Genomic DNA, 25,834 nt, shown 5'->3' with positions numbered 1-25,834 from the left:
CATCTGCATAGATGGTACATGTGCTAAATGCCTGGATTCCGAGCCTCAGGGTGTGGCTGCCAGTGACCCTAGAAGCAGGCCTTGTAATTGGAGCCCACATTGCTTCTAAGATGGAGCATGCTTTAAGGGTGGGGCAAAGAGGGAAGAAAGTGAAGTCTGGGGGAGGCAGCAGTTCCCCACTGACTGTCTAAAGTGGCCTGAGCAGGTCCCCTCATGGAGAAGCCTCAGCTTCTGTGTTTGTTTTTGATGCTTAAATGATTTTATGGGATTGTAAACTTAAATCTTTCTTTCTTCCTTTCAGGCACATAGCAGTATTTCCATGCAAGATGAAAATACTCCCTCAATTTATTTTCAATTCTCGAGATCCAATAGTGATGGGAGTGACTGTGGAAGCCGGTCAGGTGAAACAGGGGACACCCATGTGTGTTCCCAGCAAAAATGTAAGTTCTGAGAGAACTTTCCTCTTAACCATTTCTTAAAAAGCAGTAAATGGAGTCGAAGAATGGTAACAAAGAAAGTTTTGGAATAGAAACCCTCTCCTCACCAGACAAAACCAGAGATTCTGCTTATAGAACATTTTCTCCTAGTTGTGTAACCAAAAAACAAACCCATTTAGACTCAGTGGGTTTCTGAAACTAAGTCTTTAGGGTAGCAGAAAGCCTCACCTTTCTCCCGTGGTTATGTCTACAGTGCCGCTCTCTTTTGTAACTCCTGAGGAATTTGGTTTTGAGGCAAAACATTTTTCTTTGAGAAGTACCTGGTAACCCAATTACCAATTCTGATGTATTTTAGAATCCCTTAGCCAGATAGCATTTTGTGAGAAACTAATCCAGAAAAGAGCTGGCATAAATTATCTTAGATTTGATGAAACTATCATTGCAGCATGGCTGCCTTTTTGGAGTCCTGGTCTCTAGGATAAGCTAACCACAGTTCAGCGGTTCAAACCCACCAGCCACCCGTTGGAAACCCTGTACAGGGTGGTTATATATAGGGTTTCACAACAACGAGGCTGCCTTTTAGGTTTTGTCTTTTACATGAGACCAGTATGTGTGATTTTTAAACTGCTTCCTCAGTCACTAAAAATTAACTTTTCTTAGGAATTTATTTTCATTCTTGGGCCTTCTGTATGTCAGAACAAGGTGCTCGGCTGTCCTAAGAGCAGTGGCTCTCAGTGTGATTCGCAGGCCTCATTCCTGACCTACTGAGCAGTGTGGAGTAGGTGGAGATTGAGTTCTGTCTACCCAGTGACAAGAGTTCTATGCTTTACCTGCATCTCCTTTACATCTCAAAATAGTGAGGTGCTGATAGGTACGATTGTCTGTGTACATTTTTCACAAGAGGAAACTTTTCCAATAATGTTGTTAACCAAGGTCATATTGTCACCTTGGTAACCATTTTCCTGTAATGCACTGATTAAGGCAGCATTGAATTTGAGGATCCCTTTCACTAACTGTAAGTAAGGTTGGAGAGTTCAAGCCCACCAACCACTCTGTGGGAGAACAATGAGAGTCTGAACCCATAAAGATTTATTTAGTCTCAGAACTCAAAACAGTTCTCCTGTCCTGTGGAGTCACAAAGTCAGAATGGACTCGATGAAAGTGGATTTGCCGTTTTTAATGTAGCTGCAGTGCTGCTAGAGCTCCCGATCGTGAAAGAATTTGGACTCTTTACTGTGGGTGGGTAAAGTTGGAGGACATCTCCTGTCACTTAAACTTCAGTATTGCTAAGTTTGGTTTCCTTGTTTTGATTCTTAGCAACTGATATCGTTTCTTAAAGGAAGTTTGAATTATTGCCAATGTTCACCTTGAAGTTTCATGAACACCCTTTAGGTCAGCATCATGTTTAAGATAAATGAACATTATCATCCATTCCCATCCACATTTCATCAGTTGTCCCATGGTGTCTCTAGTGACTCCACCCAGCCTGGAACCAGATTCTTTTTGAAGGTACATTGCAAAAAAAAAACAACCACCAAAAAAACGGTCTCCCCACCTCTTTTGAAGAGACCTGTTATTTCTTTATAACCTTCATTGGGTTTCTGAGGAGCGGCTGGCTACTGAGCTTGAACCGCCAACCGTGTGGTTAGCAGTTCAGTGCCTGGTTGCAAAATGGTGGTTCTTCCCCCTGCTTTTTAGTAAGCATCCTAGATTCAAGTGTTATAATCCATTGCTGTGGTTATTTTAATATGCAAATAGTATCCATTTTAGTTAGAACCAATTATTGAAAGGAACTTTTGAATAGTTTGTAGCTTTCGGTCATACAATGCTCCAGGCTCATCTAGTTATTTCCTTAACTTAGACCTGGTTCCTATAGTGGGAGATGGTGGATCTAAGACGTTTGCAGTGATTATGTACCTTTGGCCTTCTAAGCCATGTCCCTGGTCCCTCATACTTCCGGTACCCTTCTCCACAGAGCAGCCAGAGTGCTGGTGGTCTTAACAGATATCATGTCACTCACTTGCTCAAACTTGCTCCAGCTCCTTAGTATTCAAGGTTCCTACCTGGGTGTCTAGGATCCTGCTGTGGTCTCGCACTTTTTCATTGAACTGCTGACTGCAAAGTCAGCAGTTCAAACCCACCAGCCCCTCTCAGAATGCTAACACAGGGTCGCTATGAGAACTGACTCAACGGCACTAACCACCACAAGGTCCCAAATGATCTCTTTTCATAGCTCCCCTGTCATCCACATCAGCTTCATGCCTACCCAGCAACCACACCAAGCTCAGGCCTCCCTTGGAATCTAGTGAAAAGCTACAAGCATCTTGGTGATCTTTTGTTCGATGAGCTTCTGATGAGGACATTACATGCGATGTGAAACCTGACATGATGAAGTTTAGGACTACAAACCAAGGCTTTCTAAACGGGCTCTTGCTACCGCTTTTCCTTCAGCTCTGCAGTCATGGTTCCCCGGGACAGGCAGGATTCCATACATTGTAGGTATTGTTTTTATTTTACAGTTTGTTGATATTGGAATAGTAACAAGTATTGAAATAAACCATAAGCAAGTGGATGTGGCAAAAAAAGGTCAAGAAGTGTGTGTGAAAATAGAACCTATCCCTGGAGAATCTCCCAAGATGTACGGGAGACACTTTGAAGCAACAGACCTTCTGGTCAGTAAGGTAAGTGTGGCAACCAGACCGGCCATTTCCAAAGCAGGCAGCCCTTTTCCGCTGAGTACTTGAGTTTGAACTTAATAGGATTTGATGGATCTATAGTCCTCATACTTGCTCCTCCTAAGTAGACCAGCACAAGTGAATGCCAGGGCTTCTAGATTCCCCTTCTTACAGCCAAACAGATGTTGTCCTGGGGTTATACTCACCTGAAAAGCAGGCAAATACCTAAGTAGCCTTGGTGACAGGCTGTGGGCCCACATGCTTGACACTTGTATTCACCTTGTTTGTACCTCGGATATTGCAGATCAGCCGACAGTCCATTGATGCTCTCAAAGACTGGTTCAGAGATGAAATGCAGAAGAGTGACTGGCAGCTTATTGTGGAGCTGAAGAAAGTATTTGAAATCATCTAATTTTTCCATCTGGGGCAGGAAGTGGAGTCAATGCAATATTATGTTGTAGTATCACCAACAGAAACAAGACAGAAATGGAACGGACTATTTGGACACCGATGGACTGAGAGTATGGAAGGAAAAAAATAGGTGTATAAAATGTTTTCCATGAGAAACCAAGAAACTTACACTGGTTTGACAGTGGTCAATTACATGTCCCCACAGTTCCAATGTGCCTGTTGACCCTGCCCACTCCTTTCCCCACCTCTCTACTGGCTGCTGTTTTAAAGTTTGCCCTTTCCCAAATTTGAATTTTTATTACAGACCTTAAAAAACTGTCAATTTTATACTGATTAAATCAGTACTGCAGTATTTGATTATACCAAGCTTCTGCAGATTTTGTGATTCTTGGGACTTTTTTGATGTAAGAAATACTTCTTTATTTATGCCTCCCACAGTAACTTTTCCAGCATTATTCTGCCATATGCCCTTAGAAATTTTTTAAAATAGAAAATTAGGTATTTCTTTACCTGCTTTGTGTGAAACCATGGTGTAAAACATAGCCGGCTGCTTTTTACTGCTTGTATAGTCACGAGAGTCCAATGTAATCATTACAATTCAGAACTACCAATAAAGAGAGCACGTTGACCAGCCAAAGCTCTGCTAGGCTTCCATGTGAGCAGAGCTTCTCATCCATCACTCCTCTTCAGTGCAGCGCACTCTTCTGTCTGTAGTACCCTGTGTGCCTCGTACATATTAACACGATGACACTATTACAAACTATCACCATGCACATGTCTATGACTTGGCAGTAATAGGGAATTGTGAGACCATAACATGTTTCTTTTTGTAAGTGGCTGCTTACAAAATAGTTGCTTAAAAAATAGTGATTTCTTCACATTAATAATCTGACTGGAGATTTCCTGAAGAATATGGAGGAGTGGGGCCAACCAAGCATTATGTATGGGGGAAGGGGATATATATATTCCTTCCTCCAACTTTAAACTGCTCTAGTAGTAGTTTAACAAAGCTCTCCTGTCTACTATATAGAGCACACAAGCAAAGTACTATGAGGCTATATTTTTAAAAAGACTTTATATATGTTTGAAAATCTATACTATTTCATCATTTTAATCTAAACTATGACAGAATTCTCCTTGAAAAAAACAAAACAAAATGTATGTGTAGGGCTAATGTTCTAATTAGGTAAGTTACCCCACAGAGAAGCATCCTCCATGTAAGATTCGAATCTCTACCCTTGGAACCAGTGGAATCCTGGTCTGCGACTTCTCAGGAATTTCAAAGCTGAGCAGAGTCTGGCCTGGAGGTTTTAGGCATAATAAGCAATAGTTCAGCAGTTGCTTTAAAGATTCACAAAAAAGACCCTATACAAAATATACATACAGTTCTTTATTAAACAACTGTAAACACTTCACTGTAAAAATCCATAAAACTTTATAAACAAACATTTTGTAAATAGAATCTATGCTACAGTAAAAGAATTAACACAATTATTTACATGCAATACTGACAAATTTGGCACTTTTTGAAAAGAAATGTACAAAACACTTGCTTAAAAAGAAATTTAAAACGAGAAAACTCAGAGCATTACTGTCATGCACTCATGGCACAGCTAGTGAGAGCTCCCGGCTCCCAGTGAAATTTATGTAACTTTTAATGTGCTTCCATACGTTTGTTGTAAGACCACCTGGACATTGTCAAGAATAAAGTCAAATGCCATAGTCCAAACCGATTCCACCGACTGCTGCATCAACCTGAAAGTGGGGGAAAAGGGGAGCATCAATAGCAAATACTGGTTCCTTGTTGGAAAATTACATTAAGCTATCTTTGCCACTGAGTTGGTTCCACTAGCACCTGGTGGGTTTGAACCGCCAGCCATGAGGTTAGCAGTCCAGTGTTTATCATACTTTATGTTTTGTTTACAACAAAAAAAATCAATTTTGTTTTTTAAAACAAGTATATCCTATGAAGTTAATCATGTTGTATAAAGCTCCAGTCTTACTGGTGTTCTGACCGGTTTCTGTGGGGTTCAGAATGGAGGGAGTTCCCTTTCACTAATCCTAGAGAATGCAGTTGTTATTGCTGATTTCACGGATAGGAAATTGAAAACATACTCAATACCCTCTCAGTCCTTATGCCATGTGCCCCCTTCCCGCTTTGATGAAAGTACCTTTTCATGTATTTTATAACTAGATCCAGTTTTTCCAAATCTTTTTCCTCAATCAGATCAGTACAGTATTTCACAACTTGGAGAATGTCTTCTTCCATTGGATCTAGGGGAAGGGAACAACCTCAAATGAGAACCAATGTCTCTTTATGAAAGAAAAAAAAGCACTGATTTTTAGTCCTATACTACACCTAACAAAGGCCAAGCCAACCTGAAATAGTAGTTATCCATTCTTTGAGCAAGGTCTTCACGTCATTGAATTCAACAGCTCCCGCTAAATTAGGTGCTGGTGGTCTAACCCAGCTGGACAGGTCAGCCTGTAGATCAGTAAAGTCTGATACACCTGAAGTTGAGGCAGTTATCGCTCCCTGTAAGAAAAGAAAAAAAACACACACAAAAAAACAGGACAAAATGTGCTATAGTTACACAACACCAAGTACAGTTAAGAACTTTATAAGAAACGTTAAGTGCCGTTGAGTCGGTTCCGACCCATAGCGACCCTGTATAGGTTTTCCGAGGAGTGACTGGTGAGCATTACCAGGGGTTTTTCATTCACAGGTCCTTCTTGTTTCAGAAAATCATCGATCAACTTCTGGGGGCTCCCACTGGGCCCTGGCAGAGCTTTTGCAGGACTACTCAGCAGCTTGTTTCTCAAAGGGCTCTGAACCTTTTTCTTGGGGCTGATGGGATTGTTTTTATTTCTTTTCTTCTCTTTCACTGCTGCTGATTTTAGCTGAAGTAAAGGGTTCTTTGGCACTAAATGACAGACATAAAAATCCTTTACAAATGTTGCAGATAGTACATGGGTTCTCTGTAAAGAATGGTGTTTTTAAAGAAGTACGGATACAGACCCAGCTAGGAATATAATAGTTTGCCCACATTTTATATACAAATTCACTTCAGACATCCCATCCCCTCCCATGAACAGCTTAGACTCTGGCCATTAAACACTACTATAATAAGATGTGAGCAATGACTTCAGTTCTCTCATCTTCACTTTGTAACACGTCACTTCTAAGGCTTACCAGATGTGCTGGCTGGTGGCTGGTGAGTGGTGTTTTCTCCCTGTCTTTGTCTTTGATCATATGCTGCTTTCAGCTCCCTCTGAAGCTCAGCAGGAAGGGCAGCAAACACCTCAGGGTCCACCTAGTGGAAAAGAAGACAGTTCAGTCATACCTGGTAAGTTTACTCCTTAGGGCAACCGGTTTGTAATTTTCACAAAAACATCTTGTTTGAAAAACCACTTTTCTGGCCTTAATGAATTCTTAATAGGTCATTAATACCAAAGCTCATTAAATTCTCCAGATGTGTAGGGTAAGAATAATAAAATCTAGAGTACTAGATAATGAGTAAAATTTAGGCTCATGTGAAATGTGTTTTAAAATTTCCAATTCAGACAGACTGACTGGCTGCGTGATACTCAGCACCCTGGTGCACTTAAGTGTGGGCTAGCCAACCATTACAAGGGCACCATATGTGCCTTTTTCACTCTGGGCAGAAGCTTTAAGCACCCTCTGAGGTCACACTGGGTTGTTTCAGAGCCACGGCAGAGGAGGTGAAAACAAGCCTCAGAAACTCCCAGGACCACAGAACTTGAAGGAAGGATGGGAATGTTGAAACTGTAGGTGGTCCCTAAATCTCAGGAGATTACCTGTGAAAATGCTGGAAGGGCTATGACATTAATCCCTGTGTCGCTGTCAGATTCTTGAGGTTCTGGTATCTGTAACAAAACTGTCCCAACTGGCTGTGGCACTATTCCTGTAGCACAGCCATTTGCTGGTTCTTTCTTTTTGTCTCCATGTAGCTCACTTTGCTGAATAGCACAAACTTGCTCTACTTGTTCCCGGAGATCTGGTGGAAGTGCCTCTAAAACAGACTGATCGAGCTATAAAACACCAAACGCAGGCGTTGGAAGTTAGCACACATCTCCGAGATAATGTGTTTGGAGAATTAACACAGTACTATGATTTCACTAGAACATTTTGGAGAAGACACATAAGGTCCAGATCAGGCAGTGTCTGGCCTTTCATCATTTAACCATAAGAGGTCAAATTCCAAGTTTACACTACTAGTCAGTACCACGTAGTCAACTAACTACAAACATATGCAGCAGCAGGACAGAGTTTGATAGAGACAAATCTACTTCGTCCTGCTGATGGGCAGGGGCCATACAACCAAAGCATATGTTAAATTTCTGGGACCGGGTAACAAGATACTGAGTCAGAAATTGACCTTCCAGATGGGAGACTGTCCAGAAATAGAAATAAATCTGAGTCTTAGAGCAGCCAGCTAAAATACAGTGTTTCTGGAAGTTAACTTTTCTTTGCCTGCATACCAGAAGCCCTAGCTCCTTTGGCCAAACCCAACCTGGGCCACCAGTGCATTAGTGCCCTTTGGAAACCTGCAAAGTCATGAACTAGGAAGGCCAATCTATCCCACCAGGAAGCAGTTATATTTGGATGTCTCATCCCAAATGGGGCCCAATGCAGGCATATCTGAATGGCCTACTCCTAAGTCCTCTACCTCGACATCTTCCATTGTAGGGAACAGAGGTGGCCAAGCAGACTTTCACAGAGAAACCATTTGCAAGTGCCAGGAAAACCCGAGAGACAGGCCTCAAATTTACTACTAATCAGCAAAGTTTCTTTATTGGATAGAGTAAGCATAGGGGACTCACTGTTGCTAAAACTGCCTTTTACGTGATTTACAACTTGCTAGAGTTTTGATTCTTGGCAAAAACACCGTCTTTCACCAAACCCAACAAGTGTTACTTAGCAACATCATTATCCACCGTAATAGGTAGCAAATGTCACTCCAATTGTAAAACTCCTTGTGTACTTATACCTAGAAGTATAAAAACCTACCTGGGAAGGTGATGGAACCTCTATACTCAAGTTAAGCCTGGATTTCAAACTGACGGGTGAATGCAGACCATTCTGCACTGAGCACTCCGCTTTGCTGGGAACGGGACTGACTGTCGATGCCAGGTGTGCAGGAAAAGATGGCAACGAAGTGCAAGTTCTAGAAGCAGATGAGATCTCAAGATCCATAGCAGCCAGAAATACTGCAATCAAAGACAGGAAACCGCCCCATCAGATCAATCATCTGGGGGGCTGACTTCCCATTGTCTACTTTGTAGCAGACACAAAGGAAAGGATCCCAACTTTATTACTGGCTTGCCATAAGTAAGAATGTAAATCTGATCCTTAAAAACCACATCTAGCCACACCACATGATTTAGATTAGCTGCCTGCTTTTAAGTCTGTTGGCACGCAAGGACCTCACAAACGAGCCACCCACCTTCCTTGTGCTCCTCTTCTATGGATTTCAATTTCTGTACTTGGAAGAGATCCACGACGGAGTGTGACCCACTAGAAAACTGACTCGACTGCACTGAGGGGCGGCTCGGACACACGGGAGGGGTCTGATGAATCGGTACCAACTGATTCACATGAATCCCAACCTAAACCAGAATCAAGAAAGCAGATTCCAAGGAAAACTTGTGTTATCTTTAACACTATATTCTAAATCCTGTTTTTAGAATAAAGGACAAATGCAAGTATCAAAAGATATTAACTTTTATATATAATTTGCATGACTCTGGAGTGTTCAGTGGCTGATTTTCTTCTCAAACTTCAGTTACCCAACTCTCCCTAAATATCACCATTTCTTTTAAAGCCAAAACAACGTCCAAACAAGTGAAATACTGCATTCCACCCACACTCTGCCTTCTCCTATTTCCTGTTTCCAGAGCACTTCTGTAATAAACTGGAGCTGTGGAGGATAGTGTGGGCAGTGGACATGTTCTTGGTACAGATAACCTCTTCTCCCTGACCGATTTCTGGGAGACATTTTCATCATGGAGAGCTAATGCATAAACCCCACACAAAGCCATAGGATATCCTTTACTTGTGTCTATGTCCACATATCGCTGAACCTACAAAGGGAAATCTTTAACACAGAAATGTGTTTCGCATGTCCCCTGGCCTCTTCCTGACATCTGTTGCAAAGGCATCTTCCTTTATACTCTTCCTTCCAGATCATCAGAATACATTTCTGATTATACAAGTTATTTATAGATTTACTTTTTATAGTCTATAATTGTAGGGTAAAGAGAGCAGATGATACAAAGTCATATCAAGATCCAAGATAAGATTATTACCCAAGGCAGAAAACAACAGATTTCAGAACAAATCTTAACTCTACTCTAAAAATGAAGAGGTGAGGTCAAATGAGAAAGTAAAAAGGTTTCCTGTTCTCCTTGGACTGTATTATAGGATCTAACAATCTTCACATAAACCCCGTATGACCCACCCGCCCAGTCTCAGATCCAGCCACAACGAAAAAACCAGTACAGAAAGGTCCATTCTATACTCACCCCTCTCATATCCAATATATTTAGTTTCATTGTATGAAACATGTTCAGTATAGCCTTCCCAATGACGTCAGCACTATCTGTGGCCTGGTCCAGTGTTACAGTCCTGTGAATGCCACAGTGATTTGTTTAAGGGAACAAAATACACTCACTAATACCTCAGTAGTAGTACCACATCAAAACGCCCAAACCCACTGCTGTGAAGTTGACTGTGACTCACAGCAACCCTACAGGACAGAGTGAAGACATCCATGATGCCCCCCCTAAAGGCTCTCAATCTTCATAGCAGCAGACTGCTACATCTCTCCCAGAGAGAAAGAAAAGGTCTTCGAACAAAGAATAAGCAGTCATAAACAGCCTCTTATGTTTAAAATGCTACAGGACAATATACATTGAATTGCAAGGTCAGTTTGAACCACAGGTTGGTGGTTCAGACTCACCAGTCACTCCTTGAAAGCCCTATACAGGGAGTCTCTATGAGTTGGAACTGACTAACAGTACTTAACAACATTAACAATAACAATCTATTAGGACTCCTGGTGTGGCTAGACTGCTAACCACAAAGTTGGCAGTTCAAACTCACCGGCTGCTCCTTGAAAACCCTATACTGACTGGGTCGCTCTGAGTAAGAACCAAGGTGTCAGCACGTTAACAACAACAAAAGTTATTGTTAACAACAAAAGCACGAGGTTAACTATAAGATAAAACATTTTTCCTATATCCATTCTTTCTCAAGAAGATATGCTTGAACAACTGAGAGTAAACTAAGAGACCAGATAACCCAGGACCCTAAACTTTACGGTACTGGAGAACACCCTAAGGGGCGGTTTCCAAGAAAAAATATTTCACTGACAGATTACCTGATGTACACAAACATATTGGAAGGAAATTCAAGATTCACCAAAAATCAAGTAAACCAAAAAAAGCACTTCTCAACAAGTTCAAAAAGAAAGTAAATGTAAACACAGTACAGAATACACTAGAAGGATCAGTTGGACAGTGTACATGTAGTCACTAGGAAGTGATTAGGACAAAACTGATGACCTTTGCAGGGACTAGGTAGGGAAATACATGCAGGATAAGCAGCAATTAGCAACTGAAGGAATAAGAGCATAAATCCTCATCTACAGCAGAGTTCATTAATAATGTACACAAAATAAGCCAGAAACTCCTTTAAATATATCTAGAAATATGAGTGTGAATGCTAGACGAAACCACTAGCCAGGTGACAAGAATGAACTGAGAGCTGGTGAATAGGGATAGAGGAAATGATCATAGTTAAAAACACATTTTAAAAAAAGTTGCTAAGTGATAATCAAACCACAGTTCTCATCTGCATGTGACTTCTTAGACTAAGAACTTCAAATCTGTCATTTCTAGTGAAGTATGATAATGTATCAGAGTCTGCCAATTATAAGAGATCACAGGATTATGAGACACAAACATTAGAACAAAACAGGAGCCCATAATTTCTTCCTGTCTTGAGAGTAAATATTTTGGGCTTTGCAGTCTCTTTTGAATATTCTTGTTTTTCAAAATCCTGTATGTTTAAAACCTATTCTGAGTTCATGGGTCATATGAAAACAGGCCACAGATTGACCCATGGGAAGAAGTAGTTTGCCCTCCCTGAACAGTGGAAATACAAGGTCTGCACAGAAAGGAGGCTTAGTTACACAGCTGCTAAATAAAATGCCAGCAATTTGAATTCACCAGCCAGATTTGACAGTCTGCTTCCCATAAAGATTGTTGTTAAGTACTCTTGAGTCGGTTCTGACTCACAGCAACCCCTGTATAGGGCTTCTGAGGAGCAGCTGGTGAGCTTGAACCGCCAACCTTGCAGTCCAGCACATTAACCCACAGTGCCACAGCAGGACTCCTTACAGCCTTGGAAACCCTACAGGGAAGTTCTGCTCTGTCCTACAGGGCCAGTGTCGGTTGGAATTGACTCCATGTCAGTGGGTTGTCTTTTTAGTCATGATATGATAACAGGATCAACGACCTAAAAGCATTTCTTATGAAGTTATAAAATCACGATAATTTAGGTGTAAGTAAAACCTTTGTGAAATAATGTATTTCTATTAGTCATGTGCACTTTCTGCATTCATCATGTTCTCAAAGTTTACATTCTAAGGGTGCAACAAAATGTTTACTTCATTCCCAGCAAGGTACAGAACATTCTGAATTATCCTGTGTTAATTAAAAGAGTCCTTATATTGTGCTACAGAGAAACACAGGAATGTTCACAGAAGAAACGGTATGGTAATCTGAGGTTTGCTACATAATAACAGGGGCAGTGACAAGGCTCCTGAAAGCCACAGACCCCAGAGTCCCTACACTATACTGTTCTCCTTTGTTTGGGGTATGATTAAAATTTTCAATGAAACTTTAAAATTTAGGACAAAAACAGCTATTACCCACTCTAACAAGCAGGTATGTTTAAGAAAAAGCTGAGTGAGATGAATATTATCCTTAAATGGGGATGATAAGAGATAATTGATCCCCGTTTGTCTGATGCTAGAATTACATTTCTGGAGTGCTTTCATTCTCCAGAGAAGGATTACAGGTTGCTTATCTTAGAAAGATTTGACAGGGTAAGCCCTTGGATACCGTTGAATACACCAAAAAAATGTGCATCGCTAAATTAATTCAGATAAATATAAAATGCATCCAGGAGGGAGGGTAAGGTGGTTCTTTAGCCACAGGAAAAGTACTTCATGTTTTAGATGACTTTTTCCATGTGTGTTTTTGCAATTCAGCAGGTTCTCTTTCCACACATGCTTAAAGCAAAAAGTCAAAAGCAAATTAGTGAGATCCAGGATCAATGGTATAGTAGTTTCAGTTACTAGTCTAGATTAAGGAATGATTAGCTTTTATGTGGGTAATGTGAGCCTTATAAGAACAGAGTATGATTTAAGACTACAGGAATACAAGGGGGTTTCACAAAGTTCACGGAAAAGTTCCAATCTCTTTTAAATCTCATTTTTCCATAAACTTTTTAGAGTTATCAAGCAATCCAATGAGATTTAAGACTAGTTGATAAAAACAACAAAGCAATTTCATTCATTCCAGGCCTTGAAATAACAGATCATATTCATGAAAAAGATTTTACAAATTGTACCTGGGTTTTCCCATAGAAGCTACGTTTAAAAAGATAATTATTTTCCTGAGTAAGGGCTGAATAACGTTCTACTGAAATAACTACTAGCACTGTATTTAATTACCATTTAAAATACGTGCATCATAATGCTTATTAAAATAGGTACATGCTTAACAGTTTAGATAACCACAAATTTATATTTTATAAATTGTATTTTAAAAATTGATAATTTGTGTTTTCATGGTGAACAAACATTGTAATGTGTAAAATTTTCCATGTGTGGCAGTAGTTCTGAGCAGTATCATACATGCAAAAATATACAGGCTGTCCACAGATTACAAACTAGTTCCATTCCTAAATCAGTCTTTAGTCAAATGTGTATGTTGTTGTTGTTGTTAGGTGCCATCGAGTCGGTACCGACTCATAGCGACCCAGTGTACAACAGAACGAAACACTGCGCAATCCTGGGCCAACCTCACAATTGATGCCATGCTTGAGCCCAATGATGCTGCCATTTTGCCAATCCATCTCACTGGCAGTCTTCCTCTTTTTCTCTGACCCTCCACGTACATGATAACAAACAATTGGGTACGGTTTGTAGCTCATGTTAGTTCTGTCAGTTCATCAAATGTCTGTCTTAGTATATAGGGTACCTTTCTATGCATGTAAACATCAGAGAGAGATGAAGTAAATTTCATGTAAAACGAGTGTAAAACTGATAATTCACACACAAAAAGTGTCCAACAAAAAACTCACCCAACGAGATGCACTTGCACACGCCCTGAACTATCTTGAACATGGTGGCATGTTAATAATTATAGAGTCTTGATGTGTATCCCACAGTAACACGTTTGCTACACTCTGTGGGCTTTAGTCTCACACCTTTCCTTTGATGGACAGATCAAGTGAAACGCAGCAAGCTATGCAGCATAAAATGCTAGACAGAATCCATCTACTGGTCAGAGATTTTTAAAAAATCAATGGCCAGCACATCAGTACAGGGTTTTTAATGCCGTCCAGTTTTTAGAAATTACAATGAACAATAGAAACTATGCCTAACTAGATAAAGCCAATGAGTGAATCACATCATTTTTATAGTACAAAAGTACCTAGAGCCCAGGTGTGGTGCTGTGGGTTAATGCGCTGGACTGCAAAGTCGGGGATTCAAGCGCTCCTTGGAAACCCTATCAGGGTTGCTATGAGTTGGAACCACTTTCGAAAGCAGTTACCACCACCACCACCCACGACAGTTTTACCAAGGCCACAAAACTAGTCTCTTACATCTGCAAGTGTGTAATGTATCCCTTTCTTTCTGATCATGAGCTGGCATTAAAATGTGACAACCCCAAGAAAGAAATGGTTACTGGGGCCAAGAACACACTGAGAGGCTGAACTACTGCTACACTGTGCTCCTGATTAGCAGAGTAGGCGATACAGTGTCTGTGGGCTAAAACTGGGCAATAAAAACAGTAGCTCCAAAGTTTAGAGTCCGGTCTTCAAACTCTTGCTTGTTGTTGTCGTTAAGTGCCTTTGAGTCAGCTCTGACTCAGTGACCCTATCTGGGGCTCCCGAGGAGCGGCTGGTGCGTTTGAACTGCCGACCTTGCAGTCACGCGCACACACCAGAAACTCTTGCTTAGTTCTCTTCTGTTAATTGTACTAACCTGAACTGATACATAATTACAACATCCTTTGTAGAAACAAGCTTACCTGGCAATGTTATCACAAATTCCGTGGCCTCCAAATTTTGCTGTTTCTACAGGGGCCCCTGGCTTTCTCACCATGATTTTCAGAGTCAGGCGTTTTCCCTTCATGCCAGCAGCTTCAAGTCGTCTCTGAATTTCTTCTGAAAGACTCAGAAGAAAAGCTTCTGCTTCTTTTGGCTATGAAAAGATAAACATGAAAAAACATCCATGTTAATTTCCTATGTACCTAACTTTTTTAATATTAAGCATGCCTATTACTATTATTAAATGGTGTGGTACAATAGGATAAGCATTTGACTGCTCACCACAAGGTTGACAGTTCAAACCCATCAGTCAGCCACTCCTTGGAAAACCTATTTAGGGTCAATATGAGTCAGAACTGACTTGACAGCACTTAACAGCAACATTATTTACTAAAGTCCTGTTGTGGCCTTACAGAACAAGCACTGGGCTGCTAACCCCAGAGCTGGCGGTTCAAACCCACCAGCAGCTCCTGGGAAACCCTACAGAGTGTTGCTATGAATAAGAACCAACTCAACAACACTTAACAATGACAATTATAATTATTTGCTATCTTGCTAAGCTTCTATTAAAAAATAAACATCTATACACCCATCTTTCCAACCAAGCAAAAGTAGCCTAAGTCCCTTTAAAGGAATCTTTCTTGGTTGTTTATGCCATCTGCTACAGATTTTCTGCAACAACAGTGAAGTGTTACTAAGATGTGCTTTCCTCAACACTGATCTACTCGGATGGAGAGCCAGGTGCCACCTCCACCCTTAGGAAGACTTACAAGGAACACACGATAGGGTGACGAATAGACGATCAGACTTCAAAGGCTCATGATTGGTGTTTTGGGGGATATTTATGCTTAGAGACACGGCCAAACCTAAATATATCTCCCAGAGGAAAATGAAAACTTCTCAGTGATCTGGGCTGCTACCACTTCTTTCCATAAACATGAATCACTAAAAGCTGAAACTTAATTTTAGCCACAGATCAAAAAGTTCATCAACATTAAATATTTTCTGGTCTTTTTGTTCCCTATACTAGAAATTGGAATACTTACAACCTGAAATTCTGCAAGAGTTGACCCCAAAAGCACAATAACTATTTCATACTTTTCCCCCAAATCTGAGTTCCCTCAGTCTCATCCTCTCACTACACTCAGCTTCAATCAGCTTCTTGTAGACTTTGGAAACACCAAGCATGTGCACAGTGAACTTGGGGCACTAAGGGTCTCACAGTGTGGGGGGAAGACAGGACCATGGAGAGCACCGCAGAAGCACATGAGGTTCAGCAGTCAGAGCTCGCTACCTGGGAGAATCTTATGCCATAGTTGATCTCAGCTGAGACAGACTTTCTTTCCTTCTCAGTTCGAACTGGTCGATCATCCAAACCACGGCAGAACCTATAAAGCATTTGACCTGTTTTGGGACCAAATTCTTTTTGGAGTTTTGCCATGGTCATAGATTGCAAGTCTCCACAAGTTTTAATTCCCAAAGATGTCAACTTGGATTCCATCGAACGTCCAACTCCTACGAACAGATATACAGTTGTTAATAGAAAAAAACAAATGAAAACAATGTTAGCAACACGCAGTAACTATCGTTTATGCAAAAACCTAATTTAAAACTATAACTCCCTTATAATTCTTTAGTGCACAATCCTACTAACCATGTTATTTCTAGAATCTAATTCTCAATTTGGATCCACATACGGTAAATCAGAAAACTTCTCAAATACATAGGACTAAAGTAAGTTATCAAAAGAATTGTTGTTTTTGCTGTGAAGTGCCGTCGAGTTGATTCTGACCCATAGTGACACTGTACAGGGTTTCCAAGGAGCAGCTGGTGAGCTTGAACCACCAACCTTGCAGTTCAAATGACTTTGAAGTCTGATGCGTTAGCCCGCAGCACCACACCAGGGCTCCTATCAAAAGAGTATGAGTGTTACACGTCTCACTCAGTGTCAAAGTGTCTACCTTACTCACAAAAATCAAGTAAGTCATGTTGGTGCTGGCTGCCATCAAGTCGGTCCTGACTCACAGCAACCCCAAGTGTGCAGAGCAGAATTTGTCCATAAGGTTTTCAGAGCTATGTGCTCTTTCAGAAGCAGAAGGCCAGGTCTGTCTTCTGAGGAACTTCTGGGTGTGTTCAAACCATCGATCTTACTAGCAGTCAAACAATTGACCAGTGAGACCACCTAGGAACTTAAGATGTCATGGTTGTCAAGTACAGTCGAGTCGGTTCCAACTCACGGTGACCCTGTATAGGGTTTCTGAGGGTGTACATCTTTGCAGGAGCAGAAAACTTCATCTTTCTTCTGCAGTGGCTGGTGGGCTTGAACTGCCAACATTATGGTTCTCAGTAGGCTGTTAATTAATGCATCATGTAGTAAGGCCTACGGGCATTACTAGTAGACTGCCAGAACTTACAGGACTCTAGCAGATTTTGGTGATGACCAAATTTCACAATGGTTTCAGCCATAATTTCTTTGAATGAGAACTAGAACTTCTGGTACAGACGCACACCCAGAAATGACTTGCTGTCAAGACAGTTCAAAAGTAGCATCAATGACACAGAGATGAAGGTTCCTATGCAAATAAACCAGGGATTAGAGGAAGACAAGCAGATTTCCTTTATCAATTTAGAGAACCTCCAAAGAGCTGAGCCAGTTTCAGCAGCCCCTAGGTGGTGCTCTTAAAGATGCAAAAGCCTGAATCTCCCCACTACAGGATGCTGACAGGCTCTGCAGATCTAAGCTGGGTCCTTGGCTTTCCTCTATGAGCCCTGAAAGCTTGTAAAAGATAGATATATATTGATGCGGCTTCAGATGAGGAATCCATAATTCTTTCCACATCATCAAATAAACACTTCCATCACTGTATGTTTCTGGTCTTCTATGGGATCTTATCAAGAGCAACCTCGGTCATCACTGTCGCTGCAATTCTGGCTCTTATCCTCCTTTGTGGTATTCAGTAGAAGGAAGACAATCTAGTCCAGGTTCTCCCAGGAGAGCCGCCTTCAGAAGTAGCAATGTTGGACACAAAGTTAGGAAGTTCTCATGATTGGAGTCCTGGTGTGGCACTGTGGGTTAATGCGCCAGACTGCAAAACCAGTCTGAACTGCAAAGTCAGCAGTTCAAGCTCACCAGTCGTCGCTCCTTGGAAACCCTGCATAGGGTTGCTATGGGTCAGAACTGACTCGACAGCACTTAACAACAACAACATGGTCATGGAGAGAGACACTTTACCAAAGCAGCTGCAGTCATGTTGACTTCGATTCATGTGTGTTAGCTTACAAATATGCTACAATAGGGTTTTTTCCATGGCAGATTTTTTCAGCAGTACATTGCCAGGTGTTTCTATCTAAGGTGCATCTCGGTGGAACAGAACTGCCTATCTTTTGGGTAGTAACAGAGTGTGTTAGTCAGTTGTACCATCCAGGTACTTCTGAGACAAGTTTAAACTAAGATAACTCCCTAATGGAAATTACCAGAAAGGTGGTTTGGGCACTGCCTCCCCTTTGTGCCATTTTACGTTCCAAATTAGAACAAGCCAGACATCATAAAGTCCAAGTTCATCAGGTCACCACCATCACACACACACTCCCAACACACAAGCGGAACTAGGAGAAATACCATTCACAAAAAAGGTGAGATTCTAAGTGAAATCTAGTTGAGAATTTTCCAAAATGGAGGGGAGAGAGACCCAAGGGCATGGACTAAGGCTGGCCTAAGGTAGACTGCACACAGGTGTTATATTCTGGGAAGACTTTCTGTTTTCCCCTTTCATGGCTGTCCACTCCTTGTCCCGTGCCAAAGGGATCAACCATTCCTTTATAGATCTGGTAAGCCAGGCAGTTTTCATTGATTTGCAAGATTAGCGAAAGACATTAATAATCTAAATTTGTATGTTGTCTGTGTGTTTTTGGGAATATGGGGACTTAATACTGGAATAGAATTATTGTCAATAGTACCAAAAATTAAAAATCTTGTTATATTAAGGGAGTCCTGGTGTGGTGCTGTAAGATAAGCACTGGACTGCGAACCACAAGGTCAGTGGTTCAAACCCACCAGCCACTCAATGGAAATCCTATGCAGGGTTGTGATGATTTGACAGTAAGGAGCAGCAAATTAACCAATCAAATTGAACGTCAATATTCTCCTCAGGAGGCAGACGAGTTCCTCTCTACCCATCTGAGGGACTGGATGGCACCAACGCAGAACTGGGACGAGGACATCGTCACCTCAGTGGAGGTGAGTAAAGTAAGCTTGAAATCAACACCAAAACCCCCAGGTAACAGCTAGTTTAATATGTTAGTAAACACTTTTAAGGAAAAGAGAGCCATCCTCTATGAAGAAAAAAGCTAAAATGGGCCTTGAGGCCAGCTCTAGCACAGACACTAGAAAACATGAAGGGAAACACAACCGCTGTGAGAAACCAGTCTCCCAGAAGTAAAGAAAATCGACAAAGATACAGGAGCTCCTTGTCCCGCAGGTAGAACTAAGACCTGTCCTTGAAAGGGGATTATTACTCTAAATTAAAAATTGTGTAATAGCCCCTCTCTGGTACCCAGAGCTTGGCTGTCCAACACCGATGCAGAGGAAGAAAAGCTTCAAAGAATGACGTTTCTGTCATCTGTATTCATGCTTTCCATATCGTAGACACTTGTCTTGTGTGGCAACTGAGTACCTGAAATGTGGCGAGTACAGCCAAAGACCTCGACTTTTATTTAATTTCAGCTAATTTAAATTTTACCATCTACAGAACAACAAAAAACATGTGGCTAGTGGCAACTACACAAGGACAGCATAGATCTTGTGCCAAGATTATTGCTGTGTGTCGTCGAGTCAGTTCCAACAGTCCAGTGCTCACCCTACAGTCTTTACTAAGGGAGTAAGTGCTATTCATTCTTTAAACATATAGAGTACTCCAATATACCAATAGCTTGAAATTGCAAAAATCCAACCAAAGAACCAAATATATTTATAGTATTATTATTGGTGTGAAATGGAGAAGGGGAATTTTAGTCATGAGAATTCATGAATGTTCTCATTAAAGCAATATTGACCTGGTCAACCATGTAGTACCTGTCTCCACCAGTGCCCACTGTGCACCATCTCTCCGTACACACTCATTCCTAAATTCTCACACGTTCTGCTTTCTGAACTGGGAGTATGATGGTGGTCATAGACAACATGCCTTCCTTCTCCTTTCTGACCAAAACTTGAAGCAATCTCATTCTATGTAAGGCCAGCTAGAGAGCCTTTAGCCCGTCTCTGAAGCAGCCAACTGAGAATCAACTTCACCAAGATCCTACAACAGGGGTTGGAGCCTGTGGCTGGAGCCAGTGTCAGGTCCAACACATCAATATCAAAAGTCAGATTGAAGGTCTGTCTGTTCCATGATCTTTGGGATACCAAACTGACCGATGACCTACAAAGGAAAACACCGGAGATCACATTTCTTGAAAATGAAATCTCCAGGAGGTTCAATGCCTCTTAGAGAAATATATATGCCAGCCAGGAAGAGAACAAGGTTTGATGCAGGAAATCTTGGGAATTGTGGTACTCTGTCCTGTAGTTCTGTGAGGAAGCATCAAACTGGCTTGTTCATGGAGATTTCCAGAGGAAGTAGGTGGGTGTACTGGTACTGATGTCAGCTTGGGGATGGACCCCTGATGGTGGGAAGATCAGGGCAGTGCTGGATGTGGCCACTAATAGAGCCGACTTGTCAGTTTGTGGTCTCTTACCATGACAGCTATAGCCACCTGACAAGGCCCTACTAACCTGTCTCAGCCAGTTCCTGGTTGGCAAGGCCCAAGGAGGCTGTTGTGGGCATCATCTTTGGCAACTGAGTATTGTAACATCAATCTTCAAATTCTTCTGGTGTCAGTCCAAATTAGACAGCCTTTTTATCAAGCCAGCTTCTTTTGTAGCAGCTGGACTATAGTCCACTCTTTTCCCCACTGTATTGTTCTTTCTGTGAGGCCACAGAAACCTGTCAGCTCTCTGCCCACTGTCTGCACCCCATACAGAGTGCCTTGTACCCCTTCCCTGGCCCTGTCATCTACAGGAAAAGGCCGACAGCAGTACTCTCTCTGAGCCCCGTGTACATGCTTCTTCAAGAATGCAGACAGCTCGAACAAGGTTAAGCCACAGGTATTTGCATTGGGTGGCAGGCCTTGCAGAGATTGAGAGAACATGTAAAAACGGTTATTATTATTAACATAGTTATTGGGGACAGCCCTTCCTTTCATTGGAGAAGCAGATTCCATTACTTTACTCATTAGCTGAAAATCATTATTCTGAGTTGTTTCCTAAATTAAAATTTTTTAAATGTGTTTTTCCTTCTTATTAGTCACTGTAATTGTTTATAATTTTGCTAGGTACACAATTACGGGTGAAAAGAGCTTGAGGAGGCAGGGGGTGAGGATAAGAAGGGGAGAATTACCACTGAAATATCTTCTGGTTATTGGTTAGAGAGCAAACTTCCTTAGGACACACTTCATCAAATGCTAATAGGTACTATATACAAATCATTAAATTATCTTGGGGAAATCATTTGCTTTTAAACAGAGGTTAAGTTGGTTTCTTTACTACAGGAACTATCAGAAGAAACTTTACTGTGTGTGGGGCCTCCACTACAAAGACACAGCAGTGGGCTTCGCACACATGTGCAATTCCTGGAACGGCTTATATTCTGTGGAATCAGACACTTTGGGGAGAAAATGAATGCACTAAACGCAGAAGACATACAGCTATTAGTACAGCAAGATGACTTTACAGACTGATTCTCCAAAGTTGATCTTTGGTCTAGAAGTAAGTAAGCTCTTTTTCGAATTACGAAGTTTTTTTTGTTTTGTTTTGTTTTTTTAAATTAAAAGGCATTTTCATCATATTCTGTTTTCAGAATTTCATAGAATTCCTTGATCTTGCTGCTTGGGAAATACTAAGGGTAAAATCCAAGAAAAGTAAAATTAAAACATAAAACAAACTTCTAATAAATCAAGGGGACACAAGGGGGCTTCAGACGTTCTTGAGAAAATTCTACTATCTTTTAATTCCATTTTCCCAAATCCCCTCCTACTCATCAAGTAATTCTCAATTTTGATTTTCATCACACAGAAAAAGCTTAAAAACTTTTAAAATTCATGTCTGGGAAAACTATAAAAAGCAACAATCAATGTCTACAATAAATAATAAATAAAGCTTCAGTAGACATGTGTTTACCTGGCAGATTAATAACTAGCTGTCCTCTGATAAAATCATCGACTTCTTCTGGCTTTAAGTGGTATTGCCCATCTGGTTTTGCTTTTCGAGTTGCCATTCTAGCCAGGAGAATATTAGAACCTAAAAAGCATTAGAAAAAAGTAAATTGCTCAAGAAATGTTTGCATTATTTTCTTAGTTTTCAAACACAAACACAACTATAGTCATGTTACTTACAGGGCAGGTCTATGCAGTACGTAGTAAGCGAATAAAAAACAAAAACGAACAACTACACCTTAAGATGAAGCGATACTCAAGTATTCCAAAGCCCCGCTCTGAGTAGAGAGAATAGGACAACACAAGCTGAACACTAACCAATTCCAACAGAGGCAGCACACTGAGTTTGGGCTTTGATTTCCATACGAACAGCATTTGCAAATTCATCAGGTGTAAGTCTAGTCTCCACCAGGATTTCAGTGATGTCTACTAGTGCTTCATCACAGCTGACCGCTTCGATATTATGGGTATAGCTGTCAACATAAGGCAAAGGCTATCAGTCACAGCACATACAGCAAGATAAAGCCTTCCTATGTATAACATTCTTCACTATATCCTCACTAGGTTTTAAATGCTAGAAGAAAGCGAATATTTAAAAATAAAGTGCCATTACATTTTATCTGCAATTAATTAATGTTTTCTCTTTTTCTATATTAATGACTAAAAACACAACAAAAACGATTCCAGTTTCTCTATACTGAAAATGTTCCGTAAGCCTCTAAACAGCTGAAAAGTTCTAGTTCAAATGTTTGAGACCTATCAAACATTTATTCTAAAAATCTTCAACTGTTAAGTTGACCAGAATCAGTCAAATAAGTCACTGCTGCTCTAAAACAAAAATGCAATTAAATACCATCCACAATAACCGGTCTAGGATGCAGTAGGATAAAATGGTCAATAATTCCAACTGTCTGAGAGGATGACATTTACATTCCATGCTCATATAAATACCTTGTTTTTTGGTTTTGGTCATCTTACATATCTATACCCACAAAAGATTTTTAAGTAGAAAAGAAGAAAATGCAGAGTTGCTATGTGGCTATAATGCTAATTAAGTATAAAGAGTATTAAACCATTAAAACAAAATTGAACTTAAAATATAAAGCAACCAGTGACCTCAGAATCAAAAATTCATCTTCAATAAAGACTCACCTTTCATTCACACCTCACTGGAGGTTACAAATCAGATTAATACCTACACTCTTTCTAGAGATGCATGTGCTTTGTTTAAACTGAAATGAAGTGAAATTTTAGAGAACACAAGAGTATGTCTGATATGAAAATTTTTTCTTCAGCATGAAAGTTGCTCCAAGCTACATGACACTGAAAAATGTTTGCATGGACAAACGTCGCATCAGGACTCCAGTATAGACGGCTGCCCCTCAAATCCTTTTGATCTGAGCTCCAGGCTGGTAGTTTCCCTGAAGGGCTCACATGCAGTTTACAGCAATACGACTGCTCTGTTCAGCTCAGTTATCTGTTCCCATCCCAAATCCGCATGCTACCACTGACCTTAGCTTTAGAACAGAGATTAAAAGCCCTCTTTCCACTTGCTGACACCAACATTCCAATGTCTGCGATCTTCAGACAGTTATGATGGTAACTGACTTAACATTCAGCACTCAAGCCTACATACTCACACCAGATACCTTCATCTGTCCCTTTTTATGTTTTTCTCCTCAGCTAAGTTAAACTCTCTTTGATGGCAAGAACTGTATCCTAAGTCCTCTTTGTGAGAGTATGTAACAGGTATTCAATATAAAGTGTATGAGAGAAGAGGTAAAGATAAAGGCAAGAAGTACAGCTCTTGGAATATCAGGAGCACAGTGGCTGACAAACACTGGCCTATGGTGAGTTTTGGTGAGTCCAGTTCTGCAGGACCATAGCCACACCCACACCTTTCTTCACCTACACCCACACCCTTCTTCACCTACACCCACACCCTTCTTCACCTACACCCACACCCTTCTTCACCTAGTATCATCAGTGGCTGCTCTGGCACCACACAGCCAAGGTGGGCAGAAGCCACGGAGACGCAACGTGGCCCTACACAGAGAAAGGATGCCAGTATATATTTTACAATTTTCAAGTTTTGAACTACTATCAAATATATCTATACTCTAAACACTTTTTAAACTTAATTTCTTTCTCAAGTCAATTAATCATTGTCTATAAAACTATTACTAACTAACTTTTGACCTGCCTAATTATTTCACAAAATAAAGAGTCTCTACATCCCTTATCAACAAAATGTGCAAAGATCTGTAATCAGAAAACCAAAAATGAAGAACACGCTCAGCATTTCTCAAGCTTGGGAAACTTCATCAAGAGAAGATGGAAGGAATACTCAGAGTCACTGTACCAAAACGAAATGGTTCATGTTCAACAGTTTCAAGAGGTAGCACATGATCAAGAGCCAATGATACTGAAGGAGGAAGTCCAAGTGCATTGAAGGAATTGGCAAAGAACAAGCCACCAGGAATTAATGGAATAAAAATTTAAATCTTTCACCTACACCTATGAATGCAGCAGCTCAAAAAAGGAAACAAACCCCTGGTGCAAGAACTATTCCCACCCCCTTCACACAAAGGGTAGATAGGGATGGGCAACTTGGACACTGGCTACCCAAAATGGGAGGAGGGATACAAAGGCAAGAAGGGATTGGCTTACAAACTTTCAAGAGGGAACCTAGATCCAAAGGGTGTGGAGGAAGGTAAAGTCTCCAGTGAATAGTGTCCAGCCTGTCCAGGAAGGGCTAATGAAACGAAATATAGATGGGTCTCTTGTGATTCAATGGTGAGTAATTGTTATCAGGACTGATTGTGAGGGTTGGAAATCTAAAGATGGACATTTTGTAGCAAACAGGGGAGTGATTAACTTATCAGTCTAGGAGCGGAGGACCCTGGGACCACCAATGGAGAAGAGCGAAGAGCAGAATCCTACCCAGAAAGGCGGTGAGGCCTGAGATGGAGGCAGGGAAGACGACGTCAAGAGATGGTGGGGCTAGGGACTCGGGATCAAGAGACAGAAAGGGGCTGAGGACTGTGGGGGGGGGCGGTGCAGGCTTACAGGGTACACCCCTTGGTTGGGTGAGGATGCATGGACAGGAGGGTAACTAAGCTAATGAAATGATGGATGATGGGATGATGGAATGAGTGTAAAGCTGATGTTCTTCCATGTAGACTATCACACAATTCACAATAAAACATTAAAAAAAAAAAAAATCTAAATCTTTCAAGAAAGTGAGGCGGCACAGGGCACTCATCTATGCCAAGAAATTTGGAAGACAACTATCTGTCTGACTGATTGGAAGAGATCCATATTTGTGCCCATTCCAAAGAGAGGTGATCCAATGGAATGTGGACATCATTGGACAATCTCTTTGATATCTCAAGCGAGTGAAGTTTTGCTAAAGGTAATACAGAAACGGCTACAATCATACATTTACAGAGAGCTTCCAGAGGTTCAGGTTGGATTCAGAAGAGGCCGTGGAACGAAAGATATCATTGCTGATGTCCGATGGATCTTGGCTGAAAGCAGAGAGTATCAGAAAGATGTTTACTTGTACCTTATTGACTACACAAAGACTTTTGATTGTGTGGATCATGACAAGCTATGGACAACATTGCAAAGTATGAGTATTCTGGAACACTTAATTGTACTTCTGAGGAATCTGTACCTGGACCAAGAGACAG

General features: G+C 41.0%; 2 protein-coding genes across 3 annotated transcripts in view; one reads left to right on the top strand and one right to left on the bottom strand.

Annotated features, from left to right (window-relative positions):
* The window catches only part of EIF5B (eukaryotic translation initiation factor 5B), a 105,334-nt gene extending 101,189 nt beyond the window's left edge, over positions 1-4,145 (top strand). Inside the window, exons 23-25 of the mRNA XM_006870745.1 lie at positions 302-440; positions 2,957-3,118; positions 3,417-4,145. Coding sequence (XP_006870807.1) covers positions 302-440; positions 2,957-3,118; positions 3,417-3,524 — 409 coding nt within the window. The 3' untranslated portion in view covers positions 3,525-4,145. The remainder of the gene's footprint in view (positions 1-301; positions 441-2,956; positions 3,119-3,416) is intronic.
* A 601-nt stretch (positions 4,146-4,746) lies between these two features.
* The window catches only part of REV1 (REV1, polymerase (DNA directed)), a 74,968-nt gene continuing 53,880 nt past the window's right edge, over positions 4,747-25,834 (bottom strand). Inside the window, exons 10-22 of one of the 2 annotated variants that reach the window (XM_006870744.1) lie at positions 22,458-22,612; positions 22,105-22,224; positions 16,186-16,406; positions 14,873-15,045; positions 10,070-10,172; positions 8,992-9,154; positions 8,556-8,755; positions 7,343-7,576; positions 6,717-6,837; positions 6,230-6,447; positions 5,903-6,059; positions 5,695-5,797; positions 4,747-5,278 (exon numbers count right to left, since the gene is read on the bottom strand). In XM_006870744.1, the coding sequence (XP_006870806.1) occupies positions 5,167-5,278; positions 5,695-5,797; positions 5,903-6,059; positions 6,230-6,447; positions 6,717-6,837; positions 7,343-7,576; positions 8,556-8,755; positions 8,992-9,154; positions 10,070-10,172; positions 14,873-15,045; positions 16,186-16,406; positions 22,105-22,224; positions 22,458-22,612 (2,080 nt within the window). In that variant the 3' untranslated portion in view covers positions 4,747-5,166. The remainder of the gene's footprint in view (positions 5,279-5,694; positions 5,798-5,902; positions 6,060-6,229; positions 6,448-6,716; positions 6,838-7,342; positions 7,577-8,555; positions 8,756-8,991; positions 9,155-10,069; positions 10,173-14,872; positions 15,046-16,185; positions 16,407-22,104; positions 22,225-22,457; positions 22,613-25,834) is intronic. The other variant, XM_006870743.1, reaches the window with a different exon arrangement.

This window comes from Chrysochloris asiatica, unplaced genomic scaffold, assembly GCF_000296735.1.
Source record: "Chrysochloris asiatica unplaced genomic scaffold, ChrAsi1.0 scaffold00150, whole genome shotgun sequence".
Taxonomy (NCBI): domain Eukaryota; kingdom Metazoa; phylum Chordata; class Mammalia; order Afrosoricida; family Chrysochloridae; genus Chrysochloris; species Chrysochloris asiatica.
This window is presented reverse-complemented; position numbering and strand designations above follow the sequence as displayed.